This window comes from Alosa alosa, chromosome 3 (genome assembly GCF_017589495.1).
Source record: "Alosa alosa isolate M-15738 ecotype Scorff River chromosome 3, AALO_Geno_1.1, whole genome shotgun sequence".
In the NCBI taxonomy this organism is placed as follows: Eukaryota; Metazoa; Chordata; class Actinopteri; order Clupeiformes; family Clupeidae; genus Alosa; species Alosa alosa.
The window spans coordinates 37,666,019-37,690,572 of NC_063191.1; the positions used below are offsets into that span (position 1 = coordinate 37,666,019).

The 24,554-nt window shown below is 41.8% G+C and overlaps 1 protein-coding gene across 1 annotated transcript; it reads right to left on the bottom strand.

Annotated features, from left to right (window-relative positions):
- Positions 1-17: 17 nt before the first annotated feature.
- rnaseh2b (ribonuclease H2, subunit B) lies at positions 18-19,501 on the bottom strand. The gene is made up of 11 exons (XM_048239050.1): positions 19,343-19,501; positions 19,020-19,091; positions 18,771-18,878; positions 18,549-18,625; positions 16,450-16,564; positions 10,238-10,302; positions 9,997-10,102; positions 8,070-8,151; positions 1,479-1,521; positions 649-726; positions 18-216 (listed from the first exon to the last, which is right to left on the bottom strand). The coding sequence occupies exons 1-11, from the start codon at positions 19,404-19,406 to the stop codon at positions 106-108; spliced, it is 921 nt and encodes a 306-aa protein (XP_048095007.1). The 5' UTR covers positions 19,407-19,501; the 3' UTR covers positions 18-105.
- Positions 19,502-24,554: the final 5,053 nt, after the last annotated feature.

Here is a 24,554-nt window from a genome sequence, read left to right on the forward strand (position 1 = left end):
AAAGGGACACACAGGGATGGCTTTAAATTGTTCTTTAATAACAAAAACACTCATCACATACACACACATACACACATACACCAACACACGCATACACACACAGGTCTACTTTTTCTCCTGCTTGACCTTTGGGCTGAAGAAGGCCGCCATGCTTTTCATGCCTGACTTGTCCACCTTGGCCAGGCTCTTCTGAGCCGCACTCATCTTCTTGGGCGGCTGGAGGAACACAACATAGCAGCGCGTCGTTACCTCCCTTTGACTAAGAAGACAAGCAGCACTCCCTGCACCCAGGCCCAGCAAAGCACACCCCATCAGGAATGGAATTAGAATTAAGAATAAGAAGCGATTCCATAACCTCCCCGCAAAGCACGGCCTTAGCAGAGGCACATGCCCAACAAAACAAACACTGTTGGAGGAGAGAGAGAAAACAATAGATCTGCTGGTTTTTTTTTGTCTCCAAATGCCAGTTCTGTCTCTACATCCCTACAGAACACTGTCTTCATGTAAATGCTGTTGTTTTGCCTGTTCTGTTCTGTTGTTGTTGTTTTGTCTGGTAACATTCATCATTCTCGCATTCTCACTAATAAACACACTGCACTATTATGGGCTGTCCTTTCCCTCTGGCCCTTGACGATGCCGTGCACTCACTTTGCGTGAAAAGTCAGAGCTGTTGAACTTGGTGTAGTCGTCCTTGGCCTCCACTGGCCCGTCAGACAGTTTCCGCTTCTGCCGAGAAACCACACAAACATCACCAACCGATGTCACCGCCATGATGAACACGACAACGACAACAACAACGTCTTTACTGGCTATATCAGCACCACTGAGGGTGTGTTAGTTCAATGACAGAAGGAAGAGACGTACACATGACATTCACACCATGTCCTGTAAACAAGCACAGACTGCTGCCACAGGCACTAAGGCAGTGGCCATGCACAGAGCTAGCTGATGGGGCACTAAGGCAGTGCATGAAAACCAGAGGTGCATTCAAATTTGGCAAACAAGTGGTGAACGATCGCTGTGAACATGTTTTCACTGAACAGTTACATTTTAACAATTTGGTGTGGACATTCCATTGTAACGGTAACACTTCGTCCAGCTCACGTCCAGCTCAACTGTATGTTCACGGAGAACTACCTCCTCAGACTGTTTGCAAAAGTTTGCCAAAAACTAAGTTTGCAAATGTTTTGTCTGCAACCGTTTGCCTATGCTTGAGAATTTGAATGCACCTCAGGACAGAGGGACAGGGAACAGGGGACACTAAAGGCCTTTACACACTGAAGTCCTGTTTCATGAGTGGAGGAGAAGGAGGAGGAGGAGGGGCAGAGGGGAGGCTTTGTAGGAGGAGGAGAGGAGGAGAGGAGAGGGGGAGGAGAGGAGGAGGAGAGGAGGAGAGGGAGAGGAGGAGAGGGAGAGGAGAGGGGGAGGAATAGAGGAAGAGGAGGAGAGGAGAGGAGGAGGAGGAGAAGAGGGCTTACTTTCGCTGGAGGCTCCTGCTTGGGACTGCTTAGCTCAGGTAGACTAACACACACACACACAGAAAAAAAAAAGAGAGAGAGAGAGAGAGAGAGAGAGAGAGAGATCATTATTCATCATTATCAGAGCTGTGACTAGAATCAAAACTTTCTCAAACTGGAACAAATGGATGCTTTGTCAGAACCACTGTAAACAGAGCACCTCGCCATCCTAAACGCATCAATGATATCTCAATGCTCGCAACAAGTTCAAAGTCAGACAACCACCAGAAAACTACCTTTACCAAGTTTAAGGGCTCTATCTTGGCGATCTAAAACTCAGCGCACAGCGTATTGTTATCCTGACGCAAAGCGTATTCCTATCGTACACTCAGATTTTTCGCCATGCTCTTTCATTGAAAAATATGCTCAGGGGTGTGGCAATTAACAACCTAAGGTGTGGTCTTGGCGCATCATTGCGTTGCATGTAAATGGACTATTATCGCTGTTCTTCTTCTTATTCTTCTTCCGACCAAATTCAACGTTTAATGCGACTGAAACCGCTGAACCGTCTGACCTCATTCAAAGACTCCTACAAAGCTCTTGTAACGGACAATCGTACAATATATTTTTCATATTTGTGAACCTTATACTTTTTGAGATATTTATGATAAAAGAGCAATAAAATCCCATAGACTTAACATTGACCGCCGTGGCAGCAACTTTTAGCATTATGACGTGACCTCCACCTGAAAGCAATCAACAGCTCCCCTGCAATCTTTCTACCACTGGAGCTGTGAATCTTCTGAACGTTTTGGCCTGCCGTGATACTTTACTTGCTCGTAAAACTCTCCTCCAGAGGCACATTTCTCTAACTACAGACAAGGTAAGTGGTCCGATTTTTGGTATTTGACTCATTTATGTCGTCAAACATTATATTATGTAGCATTCTATACTATAAGCTATGTATGAAATGATAGTCACAAGTAGCCAAACTCGGTAGTTCTAACGTTAGGGGAATAGTTAACGTTAGCACTTATCCTATCCGTTGATATTTATTATGTAAGGAAAGTTATGAAACCCACCTAATCAACGTTAATAAGTCGTCACTTTAAATTGACTGGTTAGCTGTAGGTTTCGATAATGTTGGCTAACGACATTCAAACCTATCGTCGCTCCCAGCTAAGCACTGACGTTAACGTTACATTTGCTCACTAACCAGTAGCGTTTTAACTAACGTTATACTATCTGGCTCTTGATAACCTGTGGAAAGGGACCCGATGAAAACCTTACTGTTTGGAAACGGACCATATGACCAAAGTATTGTTAAAACACACTACAGAAGTTGAGGTATAACGTTTGTGCTGTCAACATAGCTACAGATTATGTTTACTTAGCCTAGGCTACTCATTTCTGCATTATTCTGGCCTATAAATTAAAGCTTCCCAGTTGTTGTAGGCTACATCCTAAAAAAATGTGGATAACAGACCTAGCAAGCTGTAAGATATAGTGTAGTTGGTTATCAAGATGCTTAATATCAGAATGGTCCATCCTTAAGACTCAGTTTACGATTATCAACAGCATCAACACACCCTTTGCCTACAAAGTGTTCTAAGCTGTTTACTTTAAACTGTTTGGCTATCAACTATCCTTTAACAGAAATGAATAAAACACAAAATGTTGCTTTGTTTGCAGTGAAATACTATAGGCTAGGATATTTAACTACCATTACAGATTTATGGTGCAACCACCTCACTTAAATAAGTTGTATTGAACAATTGTACACATTCCATGTTTTTGGTATAACTCTAACTGGTTTGCTTTTGTCTTTTAGGGACCAGACCAGACCAGTGTGGTGATGACCGTGTATTACATTATGAGAGTGCCTGTCTGTGTGCACATCCTGCCAACCATACACCGCTGACATTAACACTAACATTAATTCCTAAAAACATGTGACCATATCTCAACATATCTGCACATATATTTGAACTATAGACGTAGATCTGAGATCTATACTGAGACATTCTGAGTATTATATTGTTGCAGGAGGACTATGCCGACAACTATATGAAGCATGCATACATTTGAATCATGTGCTGTGACATCTGTGAAACTTAGCTGTGCTGTTAGACCTCTGTTTTTAGACCTGAGCTGTGCTGTGTGAAAATTAAGATTCTAACCTAAGTTCTGTCTAAAACTGATCATCTGAAGGGCTGAATCTTGTTCTTCAGTCTATATCACCATCAAAAGTGACCTATTTATTACAATTAACTGAGACCTCTAGCTCTTGCTGCCATTTCAGAATTACCACTGATAAATAGATCTGTCTTAGGATAATATGATTGGTAGGCCTGTCGCGATATTCAATAAATCAATTAATCGCATGATAAGTAAAATTAGCTTGATAATTTTTCTGGCCGCGATAAATGCCATTTGCTTGTTTGTTTTCCTCGTCTCTCTCTCTCCCTCTCTCTCTCGGGTCTTTAGAGTAACGATGAGTGAACCCTCATGTCAGTCACTTGTCAGGCGCATGGTGTGTGGGGAGGCGGGACTACTGGCGTAGCCTACCACAGAGTGCAGCTAAAGGGCCGCGTGAGAAGTATACCGGTAGGCACTAGGCAGAGAGAAAGCTAGTTGCCTACCACAGAGTGCAGCTAAAGGGCCGCGTAAGAAGTATAGCGGTAGGCACTAGGCAGAGAGAAAGCTAGTTGCCTACCACAGAGTGCAGCTAAAGGGCCGCGTGAGAAGTATACCGGTAGGCACTAGGCAGAGAGAAAGCTAGTTGCGAGTTCGAGTAGGCTACGCCTAATAAAGACAAAAAAGATGGAATTGGTTTCTAAGCCAAACGCGACAGCTGCAGTGTGGGAGCATTTCGGATTTAAACCGAATGCCCGTGGTGAACCACTGAACGTGTGCGAGTCGGTGTGTCGCATTTGTTGGAAAACAGTCGCAATTAAAAGCGGCAACACAACAAACATGCATATGCATCTAAAACACAATCATCCGCTGCAGTTTTCCCAGTTGGGGAAAGAAACATCAACAAGTGGCCGTCTTCCTCTTCCCGACAGATCACAGTCACTGGGGCGTTTAGTCGACAAACCAAGTACAAACAGGACAGTGCGAAATGGATTACACTCACAGACAGTATAGTTAGCTTCATTGCTAAAGAGATGCTTAAAGAAAATTATCTCAGAACGACAATATTATCGTTTATCGCAATCATTTCTGAGACAATTTATCGTCCAGCAATTTTTTTTTTATATCGTGACAGGCCTAATGATTGGCATTATCAAGTTGTGTGTGTGTGTGTGTATATATATATATATATATATATATATATATATATATATATATATATACACATATATATACACACACACACACACACACACACACACACACACACAACTGTGATTTTTTTACGTCAAGCTTACATTGGTTGTTAAGTGTTCATTAGTGTATTCTGAGTATCATTCTGCTGTATTAAAACAAAGAATGTTGATCAATATTGAATTAACAATTTATTTTTACTGACTGTCATATACTCTAAGCTAACATCTAACCAAGTAAGTGGTTTTCAAGAATACTGGACACGTCTGTAATCTGAATAATCATACTGTAAGTAATTTAATGTTATACACAGCAGCTTTTTTGCATTTACATGCAATGATAATTCCCTGGAATTGCATTTTCTAGTCTAAAAATTGCTATTTTACACTATCTAAAAAGGATTACGCTACAGAGCAAGAAAAGCCTGGTCTATAGCGAAAGGCGCATATGAAGCTGAAGACGCACTGTCACGAGATGTAAGCAGCAACTCCTCTGCAGGATAAATGTCCTTCGTTTTTTTATTCAGTCATTTGAATATTATTTTGTGTTGTATTATTTGAATATTATTGTTAGTGTATTAGTGTAGTATTAGTGTAGTATTAGTGTTGCTTTTTTCAGGCTGTTTTCGATGGTAACCCACTGTCAGTCAATAGTGAAAGTAATTAACTGTGTAGAACTGTTTTGTTGTTGACTATGACAACGCGGTGCAGGTGCGTGCAGGCTATACTCTGCTAGGTTTTAGTAATGCATGGTTAGTGGAATACCTGTTCCATACGGTCTCGCGTGCGTGCAGGCTATACTCTGCTACAGTAGGTTTTAGTAAAGCATGGTTAGTGGAATACCTGTTCCATACGGTCTCGCGTGCAAGCAGATTCCTTCAAATGTGCCGCTGACTATCAAAATACCAATGCGCTGTTTGAAGTTGGCACTACTTAATGTTAAAGGGAATGACAGATGTCATTTTCATTGGTTTAAGGGATGCTATGCCCAAAACACACCCATGACTGATTAAGAAACATAAGAACTGGCCCCTGCTGTGGCGCAACTGGCTGGGGCACCTCCACCATACGCCGGTGACCCGGGTTCGATTCCCGCCCCGTGGTCCTTTCCGGATCCCACCCTGACTCTCTCTCCCACTCACTTCCTGTCATTCTCCACTATCCTGTCAATTAAAGGCATAAAACCCCCCAAAAAATATACTTATAAAAAAAGAAAAGAACCGCTTTGTTGGGCCAGGCGTCCGGTGTTTAATAACAAAACCACCCCCAATGTGGACAAACCCCTTAGCTATTCGCCAGTGACCGTGTGTTTTAGATCACCGAGACAGAGCCCTAAAACTTTTAAAACAGAAGTACTTGACATAAGACCTCATCCTGAGGCTCAAGTCTTGATTGTGTTTAAACTGTTTAAAATAGAGCTATATTGTTTGTTTGTTTGTTTGCAATGAAATGTTGTTAGACATTCCTCTGATAGAGGCTGGAGCCACAGACCGAGGGAGGCCACGCTAATGGCCTGTGCAGACTACACAATTTCAGTCCGATTTTGCCACAATTTTGTCGTGGACGACACATTTCCAGTGTCGTGCCAGAATATGAAAAGCCGGGAACAACGCCGAAGGAGGAAGCGTCTTGTAATGTGACATATTCAATGACCCACGATTTATTGTCTGTGACATTCCACAATGTTACGACCAAAAGTCTAGCATGACTCCAGTGTTGACACTTAGAAGGCTACGATAGATCTTGTAATGGGGCCAATCTTACGATCAAGACGTGGCAAGATTTTGTGGTTCTCTGATCGCCTAGTCTGACATGGTCAATCGTAAAAGATCATTGTGGAAGACAAAACAAATCGTGTAGTCTGTACAGGCCTTAAGTTCTGCGTCGGTTCTGGGAGTCAACCTGGTTAATTACTCAGGTGTTCATAAGTTCTGCGTCGGTTCTGGGAGTCAACCTGGTTAATTACTCAGGTGTACATAAGTTCTGCGTCGGTTCTGGGAGTGAACCTGGTTGATTACTCAGGTGTTCATAAATTCTACGTCGGTTCTGGTAGTGAACCTGGTTGATTATTCAGGTGGTCTCAGTCGTCCGTTCACTACCCTTCGGCTGAACTCAGCGCAGGTTTAGATCTGCATATTGCCGGCTCTTTCTCTCCCAGGAGGGGAGGAAGCAAAATAAAAACACACACCATATCAGAGTGGCTCCACTGTGCCGCTCATACTTGTGAAGGCTGTGGATGACACCCCTGTGACAGAACTCATTTGAAATGGCGATGAGCACAGAGACATGCATGTAGACCGATGTGGAGTTTAACAGTCTGAGGGTTGGACTAACAGAGCAAATGTTATGCTGGGGAGATGATTCTGTGGTGTCACAACCTTACATAGGAGACCATCATCATCATTGCCATCATAAACAGATGACACACCAGAACCTGTGTACATGTGCATTATCATCATGTGTGTGATTATGCTCCGTTATTTAATTAATTATCCATTTTTTTTTATTTATTTGTTGTACTGGTATATTTATGCAAAATGGTCTTGGTTGTAGACAAGTACTGTGATTAACTACTGTAGGCAAGTACTGTGATTAACTACTGTAGCTTTCTTGTGGAAAATGTGTAAGTCCTTAAGAATGAAGTCATGGTATCGGAGTCAAGTGACTCTGTAGTTGTTTATTTGACCTGTGGAAGGTGTGTCTGTCTAGCCGGGAAATATCCAGACTCTTTCACGAAGTCTGGCAGTTCTCGATAGGGAAACATTTGCAGCACTTGCATCGTGACGGGCACTAACTTTGAAATCATTAGTCCAGCCTTACCAATCACATTGATCAGAGATTCCTAACGTTACTTCCTATTTCGCCTAACCTTTACAAACTGACAATAAACAGCATTAACAGTCAGGAAACAATGCATGTGGGTCTACCTTTGCTGTAAATAAATTTCTGCATTTTTCCAACTGCATTTTCTGACGCTTGCTGGTGTTGCTACTTTCACAATAAGTTTCGGTTTCGTCTTCACACAACCTCAACATCATCGTTCTCACCCACTCCCTCTGTTTGCTGATTGGACAGGTAGAGAAAACCCGCGAATATACCGCAAACCCAGACGACGTACTGAAGAAAAATGGAAATTGAGCGGAAGTACATAGGAGGGCAGAGCCAGGCTAGTGTCTGCCTGGAGAGTGGACCTAAAGAAGTAGGCAAGGGTAACGCCAGGCTACTGATTTCTTGCAGTTACTATTGTTTTAGTTTGTGTGTGTGTGTGTGTGTGTGTGCATACTGTAAGTGTTTGAGAAGGTCTTTGCTGAGGTCCTCACTGATGTACTCTGATATGAGTCCATGGGCATAGCGAAGGTGATCCTCTGGAAAACACAGACAGGCACATATTTAAGTGTTGCACATACCAATACACTCATACACAAACACCAACAAACAAACACTCTCACACAAGAACTTCATTATCAGATACTACCAAATAGGCACGGTTCATGAAAAAAATCTGAACCGTTCGGTGCGCTAGTCTCGGTTGGGGGCATGTGTGCATGGTGCGGTGTTGACAGTTCATGGCGTAATGGAGCCTCATGCACATGTGACCTCAGACAGTTTTTTCCCTTTCGAGTGAAAGCGGAGGTGTGGAGTGCTGCGGGTCACGTGTAGAAATGGAAAGTGGGAGAGATAACGAAGGCAGCAGGGAGTTGGAGGATTCACCAGCGTCGCATAAGTCTGGTGTGTGGGAACATTTTGGGAACATTGTGGGAACATTGTGGGAACATTTTGGATTTGATTTGACCTGTGATGACAGCGGAATGAACACGGCACATAGAACTGCGATCGTGTGCAACATTCATTACGCTATACAGGCTCGGTGTAGCTAATCGGGAGCTTCGGGAGATAGAACTGCGATCGTGTGCAAGCATCATGCAACATTCATTACGCTATACAGGCTCGGTGTAGCTGATCGGGAGCTTCGGGAGATAGAACTGCGATCGTGTGCAAGCATCGTGCAACATTCATTACGCTATACAGGCCCGGTGTAGCTAATCGGGAGCTTCGGGAGGGTGGGCAGGTCTGAATATCGTGAGCTTAAATATTATTTCTGAAGTTCATATGCGGCGTCCTCACGGCACTTGAGCAGCTTAGGCTGTGCGGTCGCAGCCCCTTACTTGCAGTTTCCTGAAGTAACATTAACAAAGTAGCCCTCACAAAAACTGTTTGAAAATCGCAACCAAGTCTATATTTGCAGGTAATAACCTCATATCTCAAAAGCCCTCGAAAATAAAAAATCATTAAAATGTGTTTTGGGTTTTCCTCACATGGACGATCTAACGTTCAGTTTCCGTGAGAAAATACCCCTGATGAGCAAATACCCCTGATGAGCAAATACCCCTGTTGAGCAAATACCCCTGATGAGCAAATACCCCTGATGAGCAAATAGCCCTGTTGAGCAAATAGCCCTGTTGAGCAAATAGCCCTGATGAGCAAATAGCCCTGTTGAGCAAATAGCCCTGATGAGCAAATACCCCTGTTGAAAGAAGCTAGAGGAGTGACAGGAGGGAAAGTGCACATTCACAGGGCTTGACAATGTTATGTGGCCTAGAAGCCATCTTGCATAGCTCGGCTACGCTACGCTATGTGTGGTATGTGGCAGCCTGCTATCTTCCATAGCTTGGCTACGCTATGTGTAGAAATAAAATATTCTATAACATTTCAGTCAATAGTTTGCTAAAAAGGCACATAAATTCCTGTAGATGGCAATAACACATCCTACTTTTTTGCCAAATAAATTAAAAGCATGTTGAAATCATCAATGTCTTCACTCTTGCTCTATCAAAATCTCACCTTTCCTCAGAGATGGTCTCAATGATGCTTAAAGTCAAAGTCAAATTCTTTCAGTTTGTGCATGATTACATGATATGACTATACTAATACTGTAGCCTAAATGGTGGATTATTAAGCTGTACATCAAATGCTGAAGTATGATATTTCTGAAGTGTTAAAGATTAAACAAAAAAATAACAACAAGAACCTTACAGAACCGTAAACCGTGACCCTAAAACCGTGATACGAACCGAACCATGCCACCCCTACTACCAAACAAAAAACAAACTGAAATCATCAGAGATCATGTTGCTACATGAAACGCCACACATGAAACGCCACACAATGCGCACACACACACACACACACACACACACACACACACACACCGTCCGAGGCCTGTTCTTCCTGCTTGACCCTGATGTAGGTTGATGATTTCACTCCTCCCCCCACAGAGATGCTGCTCCTCCTGAGAGCGCCAACCGTCCTCTCGACCTGCAGCACACACACACACGCACACAAGCACACACACATGGTTGGGTCGGGCTAACACAATCATTTGTTTGTTTTTCTCAAGTGTCATATAAACATACTGAGTAATGTTAACATGGATGGGACAGACAGACTGACCTTCTTCTTCAACCAATCCAATGTCTTCTCCTGACTGAACCTGTGGAACTTCAGACTGCCCACCTCTAGGGAGAGGGAGAGAGAGAGAGAGGGAGAGAGAGAGAGAGAGAGAGAGAACTCAGCACAGTAAAAAAGGGAAAAAAATATAACCACAACCACAGACTTGTACATTAGGGCTGGTATAAACGATTAATCTAGCGATTATTTTTTCGATGCATTGATTAATCTAACGATTCATTTTTTCAGTCCGATTCGATTTCGATTCAATTCGATTATCTCCCCATTAACTCATTGAGTGCCAAAAACATAATATTACGTTTTTCCTTCCCATGCGTTGAGTGCCAAAAACGTAATATTGGGGAGGGGCACCAACAAGGAGCACCCAAGAGCAACAGGGGCAAGGAAAAACTCCCTTACCAAGGAAGAAACCTTGGCCAGATCCACGGCTAATGCCACTTAATCTACTAAACCCCTCTTCTACTGCACTTTTTACCCCCCCCCCCCATAAATGCACAAATAGGCTGACACCAGACATAATTTCACTGCATTTCTTACTTTCAGTAACTATATGCATGTGACAATAAACTTCCTTTTATCCTTGTATCAACAATGGTCTAGGCTAATGAATCTAATATTACGTTTTTAGCTTTTTTTTTTAAATTACGAAACTAAACACTCTAACACACCTTATATGTGATTTTGGGAACTCTGTGATGAATGGAAATGAAATATATGAAGATCGAAAACTCATGAAAACGCACAATCTGGACATTTTATCATAACTTCGGTTGCGCTTTGGAGTCGAATCAGTGACGATGCACGCCAGCTGAAAACCAGGCCATTTTAAATGGGTCTATCACTAGGTGGCAGTCTCGCCAGGTCTCACTGATCACTTCCCGAAAAGTTTACAGGCAACACTTCATATTTCATGAAAGACATTATATCTCCATTTCTAGAAAAAAACAGCGATTTTGATGAAAACTAGCCACTGTTTAGCTTGGGATTTCTCAGGAACAGAGGCGTGTAGAAATACACGGTTTGCACCCACTGAGAGCTTAAAGTCTAGAACATCAATGTGTAACGGTCGGTTTTGATTTCGTGTCGCCCCACCACAGATTAGTCAACGTATGGGAAACACTGAAGGTGTAAAATTCAAAATATTTGGAAGCACACGTTTTGGGTCTGACAAATCGACGCGCATATTTTGCGTCGACACGTTGTCCCAGCCCTATTGTACAAAGATCAGCAGCTGGTTTCTGATGTGCAGTTTGGAATCAAGCTTTGCCTCTGATGCCACTGCTGTTTGACTTCTAAATATGTGCGTAACGAATGGTCATCGCTACCTTATGTGATGGCTGTTTAAATAGCTTCTCTATAATATGTGTGTAACGAGTGGTCATCGCTTCCTGATGTGATGGCTGTTTAAACTAGACTGCATTTCCGGCGGGAACTGCGAAAGTGTGCTTGCCCTGGTCCGGTCACCAACGTGAGCAGACAGTGACATACGCTATGCTGAACCTGGCTTGATCCAAGCATTCTAACAGTGCCTTTCAGTGTTGGAGCAGTGGCAATACCTCAAAAGCTCTATTCAACTATTGCGGGGTGAATGCGGTTCGTTGGATTTTACCTGTGGCCTGCCTTCGAATTTAGCTTCTATGACTAAAATCAAATCAATAAAATAAAACAACAGCAGTGATTGGCTGCAAAAATAAATAATGTCACGCGTCTTGCACCTCTCAAACTGGGCTATCAGGTAACCTAGAGAAAAATTTGAAATTATGAAATATGACTAAGGCATTAAAATGTTGCTTGTTTGTCAGGATACTATTTCACGGATTTATTTTAAAAATATGAGCTATGAGTGTATGTAAATGTTTTTTTTGTGTGAATGTATTTTACTTAACTCATTGAATGTAGCTCGATACTCATGAACGCATGTCTCTAATAGCCACAATAGGAGTAATTTTAGGAACACCGTATTTTGTGTGGCCCATAACGACCCAGTGGATCATGAAAATGTGCCAAAATTCACATTCCTTGCTTGTTGTTGGTATATTAATCCCATTCAGATTGCCAGTTATCTGTGTAAGAGTTCAGTATAGGTTTAAGGTCTGGGGCAGGGATTTGACATTCTGTGACTTCTTCATTGAGGGCTTGCTTAGCAGCACTGTCCGCTTTCTCATTTCCCCTCAGACCAACATGGCCTGGGACACAGCAAAAAACTACACTCAAGTTCTGGTTCTTTAGACGTTCTAGTTGATCAAGCTCAGCTTTGGTTGTACTTTTTGCGTGACATTAAAGCCTACTGGAAAGATTTTTAATTGCAATTTAATTGAATGCAATTTACTTTTACGATTAAATAAAATTAATTTATCCCTCTCACCCATAGTTTTCTATTTATTTACAAATGTACATAGGCCTACTATGTAATTACATTTATACATTCTACTGATCTTTATACTATTCATCCTGCACATAGACTTATTCTTGCTACTCTTATAATGTTGTTTCTGCACTACAATGACACTGTTTCCACACTGGACAAAAAAGAGAAAAAGTCCACTTCAACCAGGGTTTTCTGCTCCCACTTGTTTTTATTTTTCCGTGACGTTTCGGGTAATCACCCTTCTTCAGACGTCTACTGTTTCCACACTGCACACAGCTGTATGTTATGTATATATCTGCTATATATTTGTCATATTGAATATCCATATTTATTCTGTTTTATTATATTCTGTTAATACACTGCATATATCTATATTATTATTTCTACTATTATAATGTTACTGCTACATCTACATACATTATTCTACTTATTGTATGAGATAACTGCTAATACACTGCACATATTCATATTTAATTCATATTACTCTAAACCCCCCTCTGTAAATCAACTGTATACTACTGTCTACATTGCACTATATTTCTTGACCTGTCTCTGTATATTTCATCACCTTTCTATACTTTGCATCACATTGCATGCATACTGTAGCTACATGAATCACAGCTAAGATCCTTGGTTGCTATGAAGGCCGGTCATTCTAAATCAGGGGTGGGCAAACTGCGGCCCGCGGGCCGGATCCGGCCTGCCAAGCACTTTCATCCGGCCCGCCGAGCATTTCATTTGGTTATCAGGCTGCTCGCTATTTTTCTCCTGCGATAGAGACGACGTTGGTTAGCTTTACTGCAAACTGCTTTTCACTCTCCTTAGAGAACGTACAATGTCAATGTCAAAACATCATGTTAAATAGAGATAACATCATGTTAAACTAAGTTAACTCTTAGTTATCTCCTTTGCAGCAGATCTAACGTGAACATTATGCGATCCATTTAATTGGGAACGCAGCTGCACTCAATGGTGAGGGAGAGAGAGTCGCAGGTTCCAGCTGGCTTTGTCATTGTTGATAATTGATATCTCCTTCTTATAAGAAACTTTTAAAAGGAAATCATGAAGGCAACAGTAGTTCCCACTACTGACCATTTAAAAACTGTAAGAGGACCCAGCCGTAGGTACAGCACTAGCTATTAGGGGTTTGCACGGCGTGTCATCAGATCTGGACGTCGCCATATTGGAGATACTCGCCTCATTAGAAAGCATTAGGCACTGAAGTAAATCCCAAACATCGTCAAGGAAAATGGTTAATTTTTGCCGTGTTTTAGGTTGTACCAATAGGTCCGACTGAGAAAAACATCTGGTGTAGGTATCGACTTCCAAAAGTTATTAAAAAAAAACAGGGAGAAAGGAGAATAATGTCAGAAGTTATCAGAGGAAGGGGGGCGCTTTCTCGAAATATCGCGCATTTTCTTGTGGTCCAAGTCCTGTCCTATATGCCTTTGCATCTTAGACGCATTTTGATGAGCTTTTCTGTTGTTTAGAAACGGCTACAATCACGTAAGATATCCAAAGTTCATAATACTCCATTGTACTTCATTCACTGAGTATCGCCAATATGGCCGCGCGTGCTGGGTTGCCATGGATACCGGCCAGAACGTGACGTTATCTTATTTTAAACATCTCTATTTTACTTAGCCTACTTCCATACAGTGAGTCCCATTAAGAAGTGGCCACCTCATTTGCGCTTACCGTGATTCACGCAGCAACATTATAAAATTAATCTGTCCCCATATGCCTATGCCAACGTTTGCAAAGAGGAGAATCTTTTAATTTGATTCACAATGAAACATTACAATTTAATGTACATGTAAACAATGAGTAGGCTAGTTTTGGTTGTTGTTGGTGGTGTTACTGCATCCCTTAGTTATGCCTACAATGCAAAATTGTTCCCTCGTGATTGTTAGACGCATTTCAAAACATCGCAACTTGAAATGCCACCACAAAACATTGTTTGTGAATCGGTCTTATTAGGAGTCCTCGCTTAAGCTGTCACAGACTCAGGCGCTACTTTTAGGGCTAAAATGCTTCCTGAATTACTAAAGGTCCTAAAGTTACGAGTGACGAAGTTACGAGTACAAGCATCTCATATCAAATGACCATGGCATTACGCTAAGCAAAATAAATCCCATAACGTTACAGCAACATCTCCTCCCTATGACATAGCTAGCTAGCTTCTAGCCACACAAGAAATGAATGATGTTAAATCTCCGCTTAGCATTCTAATAACAGAAGGGGCACATTTATGTGGACCACTACAACATGACTCATTATGTCTGTAACTCTATAAAACACTTACTTTCATAAAGGAAGCACATCATCCAGCACATACACATACCAATATTTTAGGTACTTGCCAACGAACTCAAAACGTGTCTCTCTGAAGCTCTGTTCTAGAATCTTTGCCCTGAAGTCTGTTCCAGTTGCTAGGCAACATCAAATAAACTAAATGAGTCTTTTCAAGGTATTAAAAGTGTACGTGTGATTACGAATGGATGAATGTGTGGTTTGCAATTAGAATAAACAAGAAATAACATTTCCAATCATTTCCCATGATAAATTACATAATATTTGCACCTTCCTTACTTGTGAAGCTCACATGTATTTCAAGTACACTAGTGAAATGTAATACAACGTTGCCACCTAGCGTTCAGATGTAGGCTATTTAACATTAACGTGACATTGCTTGCTTATTCTTTCGTCAACTCCATGCTTTTAGGAAAACAATATTTTTATCATAGTTCCCTCTTCAATGAGCGATTACCAGCTCGTTTTTGTAACAGAGATAGCTGTTTATTGTCCCTAAGTTTACAGAAACACCTATCCATATTAATACGTAGCCTATGGAGTGCTGCCGACCACTGTTCATTACGGCCCAGAATGCCTTGCATGTCTTTACAACAAAACAACACAGTAAAACCTAAATGCCCGTAAACATATGCATTTGCATACTTGTAACATTTTTAATAATACTCTCCCATCATGATATTTAGCAATAATGAAAAATTTAATTTGAATACCATCAATGTGAAAATAACTGTACTACGTCAGCAATAAATAGCTAATGTTCTCCTTACCATTTCAGTTCGTAAGTCCATACTATCCCATGGCAGACCAAGGATTTCATGATTGGGCAAGGTTGCCCGGAGACATTGTGGCTGCCCAGAGACATTGTGCATACTTGGAAGGCATTGTGATAGATGTACCAGTACAACTGCAAATGTGGAAGGTGACAGTTACCAAATACTGGTGGGTGGTTTGCCAAATGCTGGAAACTTTGAATGTTTTTCTCTTTTTTAGCTTATGCACCCCTCACATTGGAGTCCCGAGTTCAATATCGGTATCGATCACGCGACAGTGTTCTGAGATATGGGCGACTTCCTGTTCGAGACTTACCATTTCGTTTTGAGCTGTGACGGGCAAACGCTTTTCGAAAAATCAAAATCCTTCCGGTAACTTTTGTGAGGCTTGGTCCAAGGATAATGTCGATCAAGTTTCGTATGCGTTAGGACCAAATTTGTGAAAATGTAGTTTAAACTGTTCAATCCAATATGGCCCGATCCGAAAAGACCACGCCCACCTGACGCCATCTCGCGACCAACTTTACACGGTACTGACCGGACGCTTTTAAAGTTGGAACGGTGTCTCTGTCTCAAAGGGCCTAGGCGCTAGAGCTGACAAAAAATTAGGGAGACGGGAAAAATAAAACTGAAGAAGAACAATAAGTGTGCTTTGCAAGCACACTTAATAACTTGTCTATAATATGTGTGTAACGAGTGGTCATCACATCCTGATGTGATGGAGCCCCAGCAGTCCTCACCTTTCTCTTCGGCCACGTGATGGAGGGACTTTAGTGAGCGTGTGCAGCTGAGGAGCCTGGTGCATCCTGGGAACTCCTCATCCTTCACCACCTGCTCTACCGGCTGGAACTTCCCCTACACGCCAGAGAGTCACTATGAAACATCACTTAAGTTGCAGCCTGCAATTCTGATCCAAAAAAACAAAACTTGTTTTGTCCCAATCGGTGAATTGCTCCTCACAGTCAGTGAGCAGAGGGGTGTAATTTCTTTGGCAGGAATTGCTGACTGCATCTTTGACCATTAATGCCAGTTAGACATTTAACACAAAACGATTAACATCATAAAGAACATCTTACATAGGCAATAAAGCAATTGCACAGCTCTACCCATCTGATCCTATTCAATCGGATTCGATCCTATTCATAGGAAGACCCCTGAAGTTTGCTTACAAAAAAAGCGGTCATGTTTGCCCATATAAAGAGACCTGGGGCCGGTTCCCCAAAACGTTCTTATCGCTAAGTAGTTCTTAACCTATTCCTTAACCTTTCTCTTAACGTTATGGCACGATTCCCGACACGTTCGTAAGCTAGGTATATCTTCTGTAAGTCACATAATCGTAAGGTTGGTCTCGACCACTCGTAAGCTCTCTCTTAGCGTTGTTTGAGCTCAAGACGCTAGTCTCTAGAAATCAGCGCAGCGCAGTAGGCCTACAAGTCAAACTATGGTATGTTGACAATGTTGTGGCTCAACGATGATTTTATGTTGTTATGGCTATTTTAAGACTAATAATAAAATATGTTCGCAATTGATACAGACCTATTTATGAAGTGTACTTTATTTGGTATCAGAACTAATATGGTGGTAATTATCTTAAGCTATTTCGTAATGTCATTAAAGCGTTCAAATTGGCAATCACTTTTAATAATTAAAAGCTTGCAAAGAATTTGGCTCTAAATTGTTAAGATCTATCAATGGGTAAGCATGGTGGTGTCCAGTAAGCAACCAACTATGGCAGCGATCCACCTTGTATTGAATCAAAACGCACCGGCACCAGATGGCATGGCTCCGCCGGATCTTTTTGTTGCTGTTGCACAAGTTATTCCGAAAGCTGGAAAACAGTGTTACCTTGTGCAAGCTCACCTCGTCCAGCAAAACTTCAAGTTCCTCTGACGAGTGCCCTTTTTTTAACGTTGCTTCCCCACCATATTCTGTATCTAACTCTCTCCCTGTTCATTGTAGATAGGTTGCTTTTTATTGAAAACATTAAACAATGGCAATCAATACCGCATTAAACATAAGTAACTGCAGCTGCTTGCCAATTAATTCTGATTGTAAAGTACCTTACCATTTATATAAAAGTACTACTTGTAGAAGTCGTTACTACTTGCCAAAACGAAAAAATAAACTCCACATGATATGACTCTTTACATTTATTTGTTACCGTTTCAATGTGGCTTTTGCTATGAAACAAATAGTTCGCAACTAACGCTAGTTCGCAAATCAAACATTCTTAAGAACCCAGCTGATCAACCGTCTGCTTACACTTTTGAATGAAGTTCCATTGCAAAAAGTGACCGGACTACTTGCGGAGTGATACGAAAGATGTGAATAAAAAGCACAAAACCCATTTTCCTTGACAGTGATCCGTTATACTTAGCAATGGTCTGTTATCGAGAAATATCTGACCTCCGAATGTTGGGAAGGCCCATTCAAGTGAATAGAGCATTTTGCAGCATTATGGAGAGCCGTGTACAGATACAGCTAAGCCTGGGCCATACCCACAACAGAGAGAGAAGGAGACAGAACAAGAGCAGGGGAGAGGAGAGATTGGGAGAAAGGCTGTGTGTAACTGGCAGGCTACATCACCTGCGCAACTGAAGCTTTCCGTTAGCAGTGCATAAACATAATTTTAGAAGACTAGTCTTTTTTCCAGGTATATTTATATACATCCCGGCCCGCTTTCACGTCTGGTGAAGCCTCTTCCACGGATTATAGACTCTGCGAACAAAGCGCTTCAGTTACGTGCCTGGTGCAGCCTGTCTGTAAGACAGAGGAAGACAAGACTGAGGACGAGAAGGAAACAAGTGTCCCGTGCTGTCCCGGCCATCCAATGTCTCACCTCAGCCCCAGACTTCTGCAGATAGGGCAGCAGCAGGTAGAGAGGGTCCATTGGTGTGATATACAGCAGCCTGCCATCTGACACACACACACACACACACACACACACACACACACACACACACACAGCATCCAGAATTGCTAAAGATACCTCTAAATGGAGTAGAATTAAAAACCCAAATTTCATTAGAAAGCAGTCAAACCCCCATATCCTCGTCCTTACCTCTCTGGACTGTTTGACCAATGAACCAGGAATGGTAGTCTTCAGTAAAAGCCTTCACCTCATACAGATCTGTGTCTCCACTGCCAAACAGGTACAATGATGCATTTCCTGCCAATGCATTCACACCAATTCATTAGATACGTGCATTGTATTCATGGGCTAATAAATGAAAACATATTTTAGAATAACCCAACAACAACAAACCTTTACTTCATGACAGTCAAGGTCCTAGAGTGACATTGAACTCACCTGTCGCAGGGTTTCGGAGTCTGACAAATGTAGGCTCTCCATGATCTGTTTTGGGAACATCAACTATGGAGTCTAATCACAGAACAGAAAACATGCCAGTTAGTTCCTAAATCCTATACGTAGCCTAGCCTATTAGTTGATTATCGTTTACTCGCTATAAAACCTGCACACTAACTCAATCAGCTATTGTAAATGTATGTTGGATCCTGGATCGCAATGGTTTGCACAATGCTAACTACCATCCGCTAACAAATAGTTATCTGACGTTAAGGTTGTCATGTTAATTTGCCAGACACAGTAATGTCAGTAGTTTGTTAGCCTACCAGCAGCAATAACAACCCATCTCGAATTCTCGGTATGAGGGGAGCGTTTCTTTTTTGTCGACATTTTATTCCAAACGTGATGACCTAGCGGTAACTATTTTGCATTAGACGATTGCATTAGAAGAAGATAGTTCTGTAAATGAAAACATGCGCAGCAAGCTCCAAAAATGGCGGCAAAATTGTATGTGGATTTATTACGGGGGTGTTAGTTGCGTTTCAAGCAACAAGCAACCAAACAATAATTAGCTCAACATCAAACATATGACACTTGAAAATAAATACGTATTATTATCATTTAGTTGGTAGTATTCGAACTGTTCTCTCAATATCCGAGACATTATCGGACATCATCGGACATTATTTACAGAGCCACACTCGCATTTGGTATGTTCCACAGGGTAGCCTATCCTTAAAGGAGTATCGACGTTGCGATTCGAGTTGACACAAATTCTCTGACACAATGTAGAAAACAGTTGGCTACATACTAGGCAATTTATGTGGACCATTACACTGAAGCCTTTCTTGACAAACGAAACCGATTAAATATCGATAAGTTCAATAAATAGTCATAGTAGTGCAATAAATAGACTCGTAAGTCTACTGTTGTGCTGTCATTGCTGCTGGATAATATTGCTGAAGAGAATTGGTGCTTTATGATTCTATTTGTATCATGACCCTTTCACATGGTGGATGATATTAACAGAGAGGGTTAAAGCGGAGGATCTTTGATATTAAGGCCTACTATCAGCAGTCTCCTAAAGAAAACTCAATGCTGTAATAGCCACTAGAGGGCAGTCGCTCCCAAGTTAAGAAGAGTAGCCTAGAGTCAAACTACTCGAGGACAGTATTGAAGAAATGTGTTCTTCAAAGTTCTTAGTAGTTATTTGACTTGTTGATTAGCGTGTGTAGGCTACATATTCAAAAGTGTTAAATAACTTTTGAATATAACCACAGGTAGGCTACTATATAACTCTCAAGTGTTTAAATTCCATCCTTGTGGTTATAACGGACTAGGGATTCTGTTGTGTGTGTGTGATTGTGTGTGAAGAAAGAGAAGAGAGAAGGAGGGGGGATGCATAAAACAAAAAAGCATGGGTAACAACATGAGAGAGGGAGTGACATCTTTACAGTAATTTTGTCTTGATGCAGCCACATGGAATGCAAACCGCAAATGTCAAGTCCATAGTGTGTGTCAGAGCAAGGGCAAAGACTGGGTGTGAGAAAGAGAGCGAGGGAGAGAGATGAACGATCAGAGAGAGATGGAGGGAGGGAAAGAGGGAGGAGTGATCTGTGGGAAGAAAGGCAGGAGGGAAACAGAAAGAAGGAGAGAGACTGAGCAGAGGGAGGGAAGGAGAGAAGGAGGGAGGGTAGGAGAGAAGGAGGGAGGGTAGGAGAGAGGGAGGGAAGGAGAGAAGGAGGAGGAAGGAGAAGGAGGGAGGGTAGGAGAGAGGAGGGAAGGAGAGAAGGAGGGAGGGAGGGTAGGAGAGAAGGAGGGAGGGAAGGAGAGAAGGAGGGAGGGTAGGAGAGAAGGAGGGAGGGTAGGAGAGAGGGAGGGAAGGAGAGAAGGAGGGAGGGAGGGTAGGAGAGAAGGAGGGAGGGTAGGAGAGGAGGGAGGAAGGAAGGAGAGAAGGAGGGAGGGAAGGAGAGAAGGAGGGAGGGGTAGGAGAGAGGGAGGGAAGGAGAGAAGGAGGGAGGGAGGGTAGGGAGAGAAGGAGGAGGGAAGGAGAGAAGGAGGAGGGGAGTAGGAGAGAAGGAGGGAGGGTAGGAGAGAGGGAGGAAGGAGAGAAGGAGGGAGGGTAGGAGAGAAGGAGGGAGGGTAGGAGAGAAGGAGGGAAGGGAGAAGAAGGAGGGAGGGAAGGAGAGAAGGAGGGAGGGTAGGAGAGAGGGAGGGAAGGAGAGAAGGAGGGAGGGAGGAGGGTAGGAGAAGGAGGAGGAAGGAGAGAGAGAGAAGGAGGGAGGGTAGGAGAGAAGGAGGGTAGGAGGAGAGAAGGAGGGAGGGAAGGAGAGAAGGAGGGAGGGTAGGAGAGAGGGTAGGAGAGAAGGAGGGAGGGAAGGAGGGAGGGTAGGAGAGAAGAAGAGAAGGAGGGAGGGTAGGAGAGAGGGAGGGAGGGTTAGGGTTGGAGTCACAGGGTTGGCTCCAAAAGAAGAAAAAAAAACCTGAGTCACAGTACGGGATTCCCTTCCTTTCCCGTCCAAATATGGGCGTGGAGAACGGGAACAGGCGGGAAAATGGGGAACAGAGAGTACAGTGCAATAAACACATGCATATGCAGACACACACACAAATACACACACACACATGCAAATACATACAGACAAATAGACAACACACACACACACACACACACACACACAACAATAAATGCAATACTCGTGCATACACATACAGAAATAATTTTATGGAGCTAAATTTGTCTCAATAATATTTGTATATGCGCAGAGGGGGATCCACAAATATTTCTTGATTTGCATGTGTGTTTTGATATCTGGCCACAAATAAAAAAAAACATATTTGTAACTCAGATATTGGTTTTACAAATTAGTCGCATAGATGTGCATTTGTAAATAAACGCCATTCTGTAAAACCAAAATTTCATTTAGAAATGTGATTCTGCATTTGTGATCACCAGCACACACATTCTTCTCGCTTCCACACACAAATCCATTGACTGCGAATAGGGCCTACTTTTAATTCACCGCACACACAAATCCACAAATTTAAATAGGCTCATTTTAATTCACCGCACACAAATCCATTAACGCAGAATAGGCCTACTTTTAATTCACCCGCACACAAATCCACACACGTGAAATAGGCCTACTTTAATTCAATCGCACACAGAAATCGCAATCCAGTAGATACATATCCACAAATATTTCTTCTTGACTTGCATTCATATGTTTTGATATCCACAAATAAAAAAATCATATTTGTAACTTGTAAATTGATTTTCACAATTGTGTGTATTTGTAAAATGAAATGACATTTGTAAAACTTGAAAATGCCTTGTGAAATGGAAATTTTGCATTTGTGGATCACCAGCACACAGTTTTCGCTTTCATTTGTGGATCAGCACGCATGTGATTTTTGAGACAAAAATTTTAAAAAGAGAAGCAACCCAGATCCACAAGTAGCCTGCTGACACTTTCTAATCTAGTAGATGGCAGTGTTGTTCTAAGGGACTCATGACACACAGAGCTAGCGAACTCCAGTTCTTTAAATCTAACAAGTTATGCCTTTACAGCAAGTTTTTGATGGAAAAGTGGTGTTTAATTTCCATAATCTTTGTTTAGTAAACGATAGTTACATAGTTTTGGTGTTTTAAATCAAGAATTACGATCTTGAGTTTGTTTATAGTTACCTAGCAACTGAGGCTTTATGTGTTAAAATCAAATCTTCTAGAACAGAGTTATGAACATCAGACGCTTGAGGAAATCTCTCGACCTTATTAGTGATTGATAGCCTATCTTATGGGCTGTGTTTAAGCAGGCCGAAACAAAGGGTTAACTTATAGCCCACAGGTAGAAAAAGTTAGCTGCTAGTTTGCCTAGCTAGCTTATCAGTAGGGCTATACAGTCTCTCAAATGGGAATTTATGTGATCTATTTACCAGTGCAATAGCTACTCTGTCTAAATAATAGACCTATTTACCCTCTCCTATTCAGTGTAAACTTGGAAAAGGATCAGTTGGGCCTTTCACACTGTCACCGTTCTGGCTGTTAAAAAAAAAAACAACAGCTGGCAATCTAGCAGCTGTTCAGGTGGGGTTTGTATAGAATTGAACTGTATATGAAATGTTGCGCTTGAGCCAATCAATGGGTCAGAGCTCACTCCTCTAACCACTGTGCTACCACATTTCTTGTACATTACAAACTGACGGTTTTACGCGTCACTAAACAAAGATTATAGAAATGAAACACCACTTTTTCTTTTCCATCAAAAGTTTGTTGTAAAAGGTATAACTTGTTAGATTTATGAACCAGGTTCAAGGCTCTTGTGTGTTATGTCAGTCCCATAGAACAACACTGCCATCTACTGATTAGAAAGTGTCAGCAGGCTACTAGATCTGGGTGGCTTCTCTGCCGCAAAGTTTGTCTCAAAAATACGCTTGCTGATCCACAAATGCTAAAACTAAAACTGTGTGTTGGTGATCCACAAATGCAAAAATTAGATTTCACAAAATGCAATTTTCAGTTTTACAAATTCCATTTCATTTACAAATACACAATTGTGAAAACCAATTTACAAGTTACAAATATGATTTTTTTATTTGTAGATATCAAAACACACATGCAAATCAAGAAATATTTGTGGATCCCCCTCTGCGCATATACAAATATTATTGAGACAAATTTAGCTCCATATAATTTCACATCATGGTGCATGTTAGGGTTCCTCTGGGAAACCTGGTTGATTGTGTTGTTCCAGGCAATAGCCTACCATTCTTTGTCAGAACTAAAATGTTGTTCACTGACCACTGTTCACTTAGAGAGCATCACTGACCACTTTCACATTTCATTTGAGAGGGTGCGTAAGTGTAGGCAAGAGTAAGTGTGTGAGTTTGTATGTGAATGTGACTATAAATCCGGTGCCTCTTCATGCATGTGAGAGTGAGTGGTGTGTGTGTGTGTGTGTGTCTGTGTGTGTGTGTGTGTGTGTTTGCACATGTGAATGACTGTGTGTACACACAGTGTGCAACAGTGGACGGAAACTTCCTTACTTACAGAGAACTGTAATGCCATTGTGAACTTTCTCACATTTTCAAAGTAATGCTGACACACACACACACACACACACAGACACACACACACACACTGCTGAGGTAGGACATAAGAAGAACTGATTTAGTGTAGTGTTGATAGTGTTTTATTCTATTGATTCAGATGCTTAAGGCCTACACCCCATTTTTAAAATATATTTACTTTATGTTTGTAGTATAAAAGACAAGGATGTAATTTCCACTCCTGCGTGATGCAAAACACACACACACACACACACACACACACACGCACACACACACACACACAGACACACACCACACACACATAGTCATGCGTCAAGGACATTTACATGTTCACACTTACTAATATCCCTTAAAATAAAAAAACCTCACACACATGATCCCATGATGCATAATGTGTCACATAACATAACACACTTCCTGGATGTCTACCCCTGAGACAAACATTACATTCATTAAACACACACACAC

Excerpts from the sequence above, each read along its gene's own strand:
- rnaseh2b (XM_048239050.1), bottom strand. The coding sequence starts at position 19,406 with ATGTCGACAAAAAAGAAACGCTCCCCTCATACCGAGAATTCGAGATGG. Across the intron at positions 10,303-16,449 it reads TCACGTGGCCGAAGAGAAAG|AGGTGGGCAGTCTGAAGTTC; the intron begins GTGAGGACTGCT and ends CCCTCTCCCTAG. Across the intron at positions 10,103-10,237 it reads TGGATTGGTTGAAGAAGAAG|GTCGAGAGGACGGTTGGCGC; the intron begins GTCAGTCTGTCT and ends TGTGTGCTGCAG.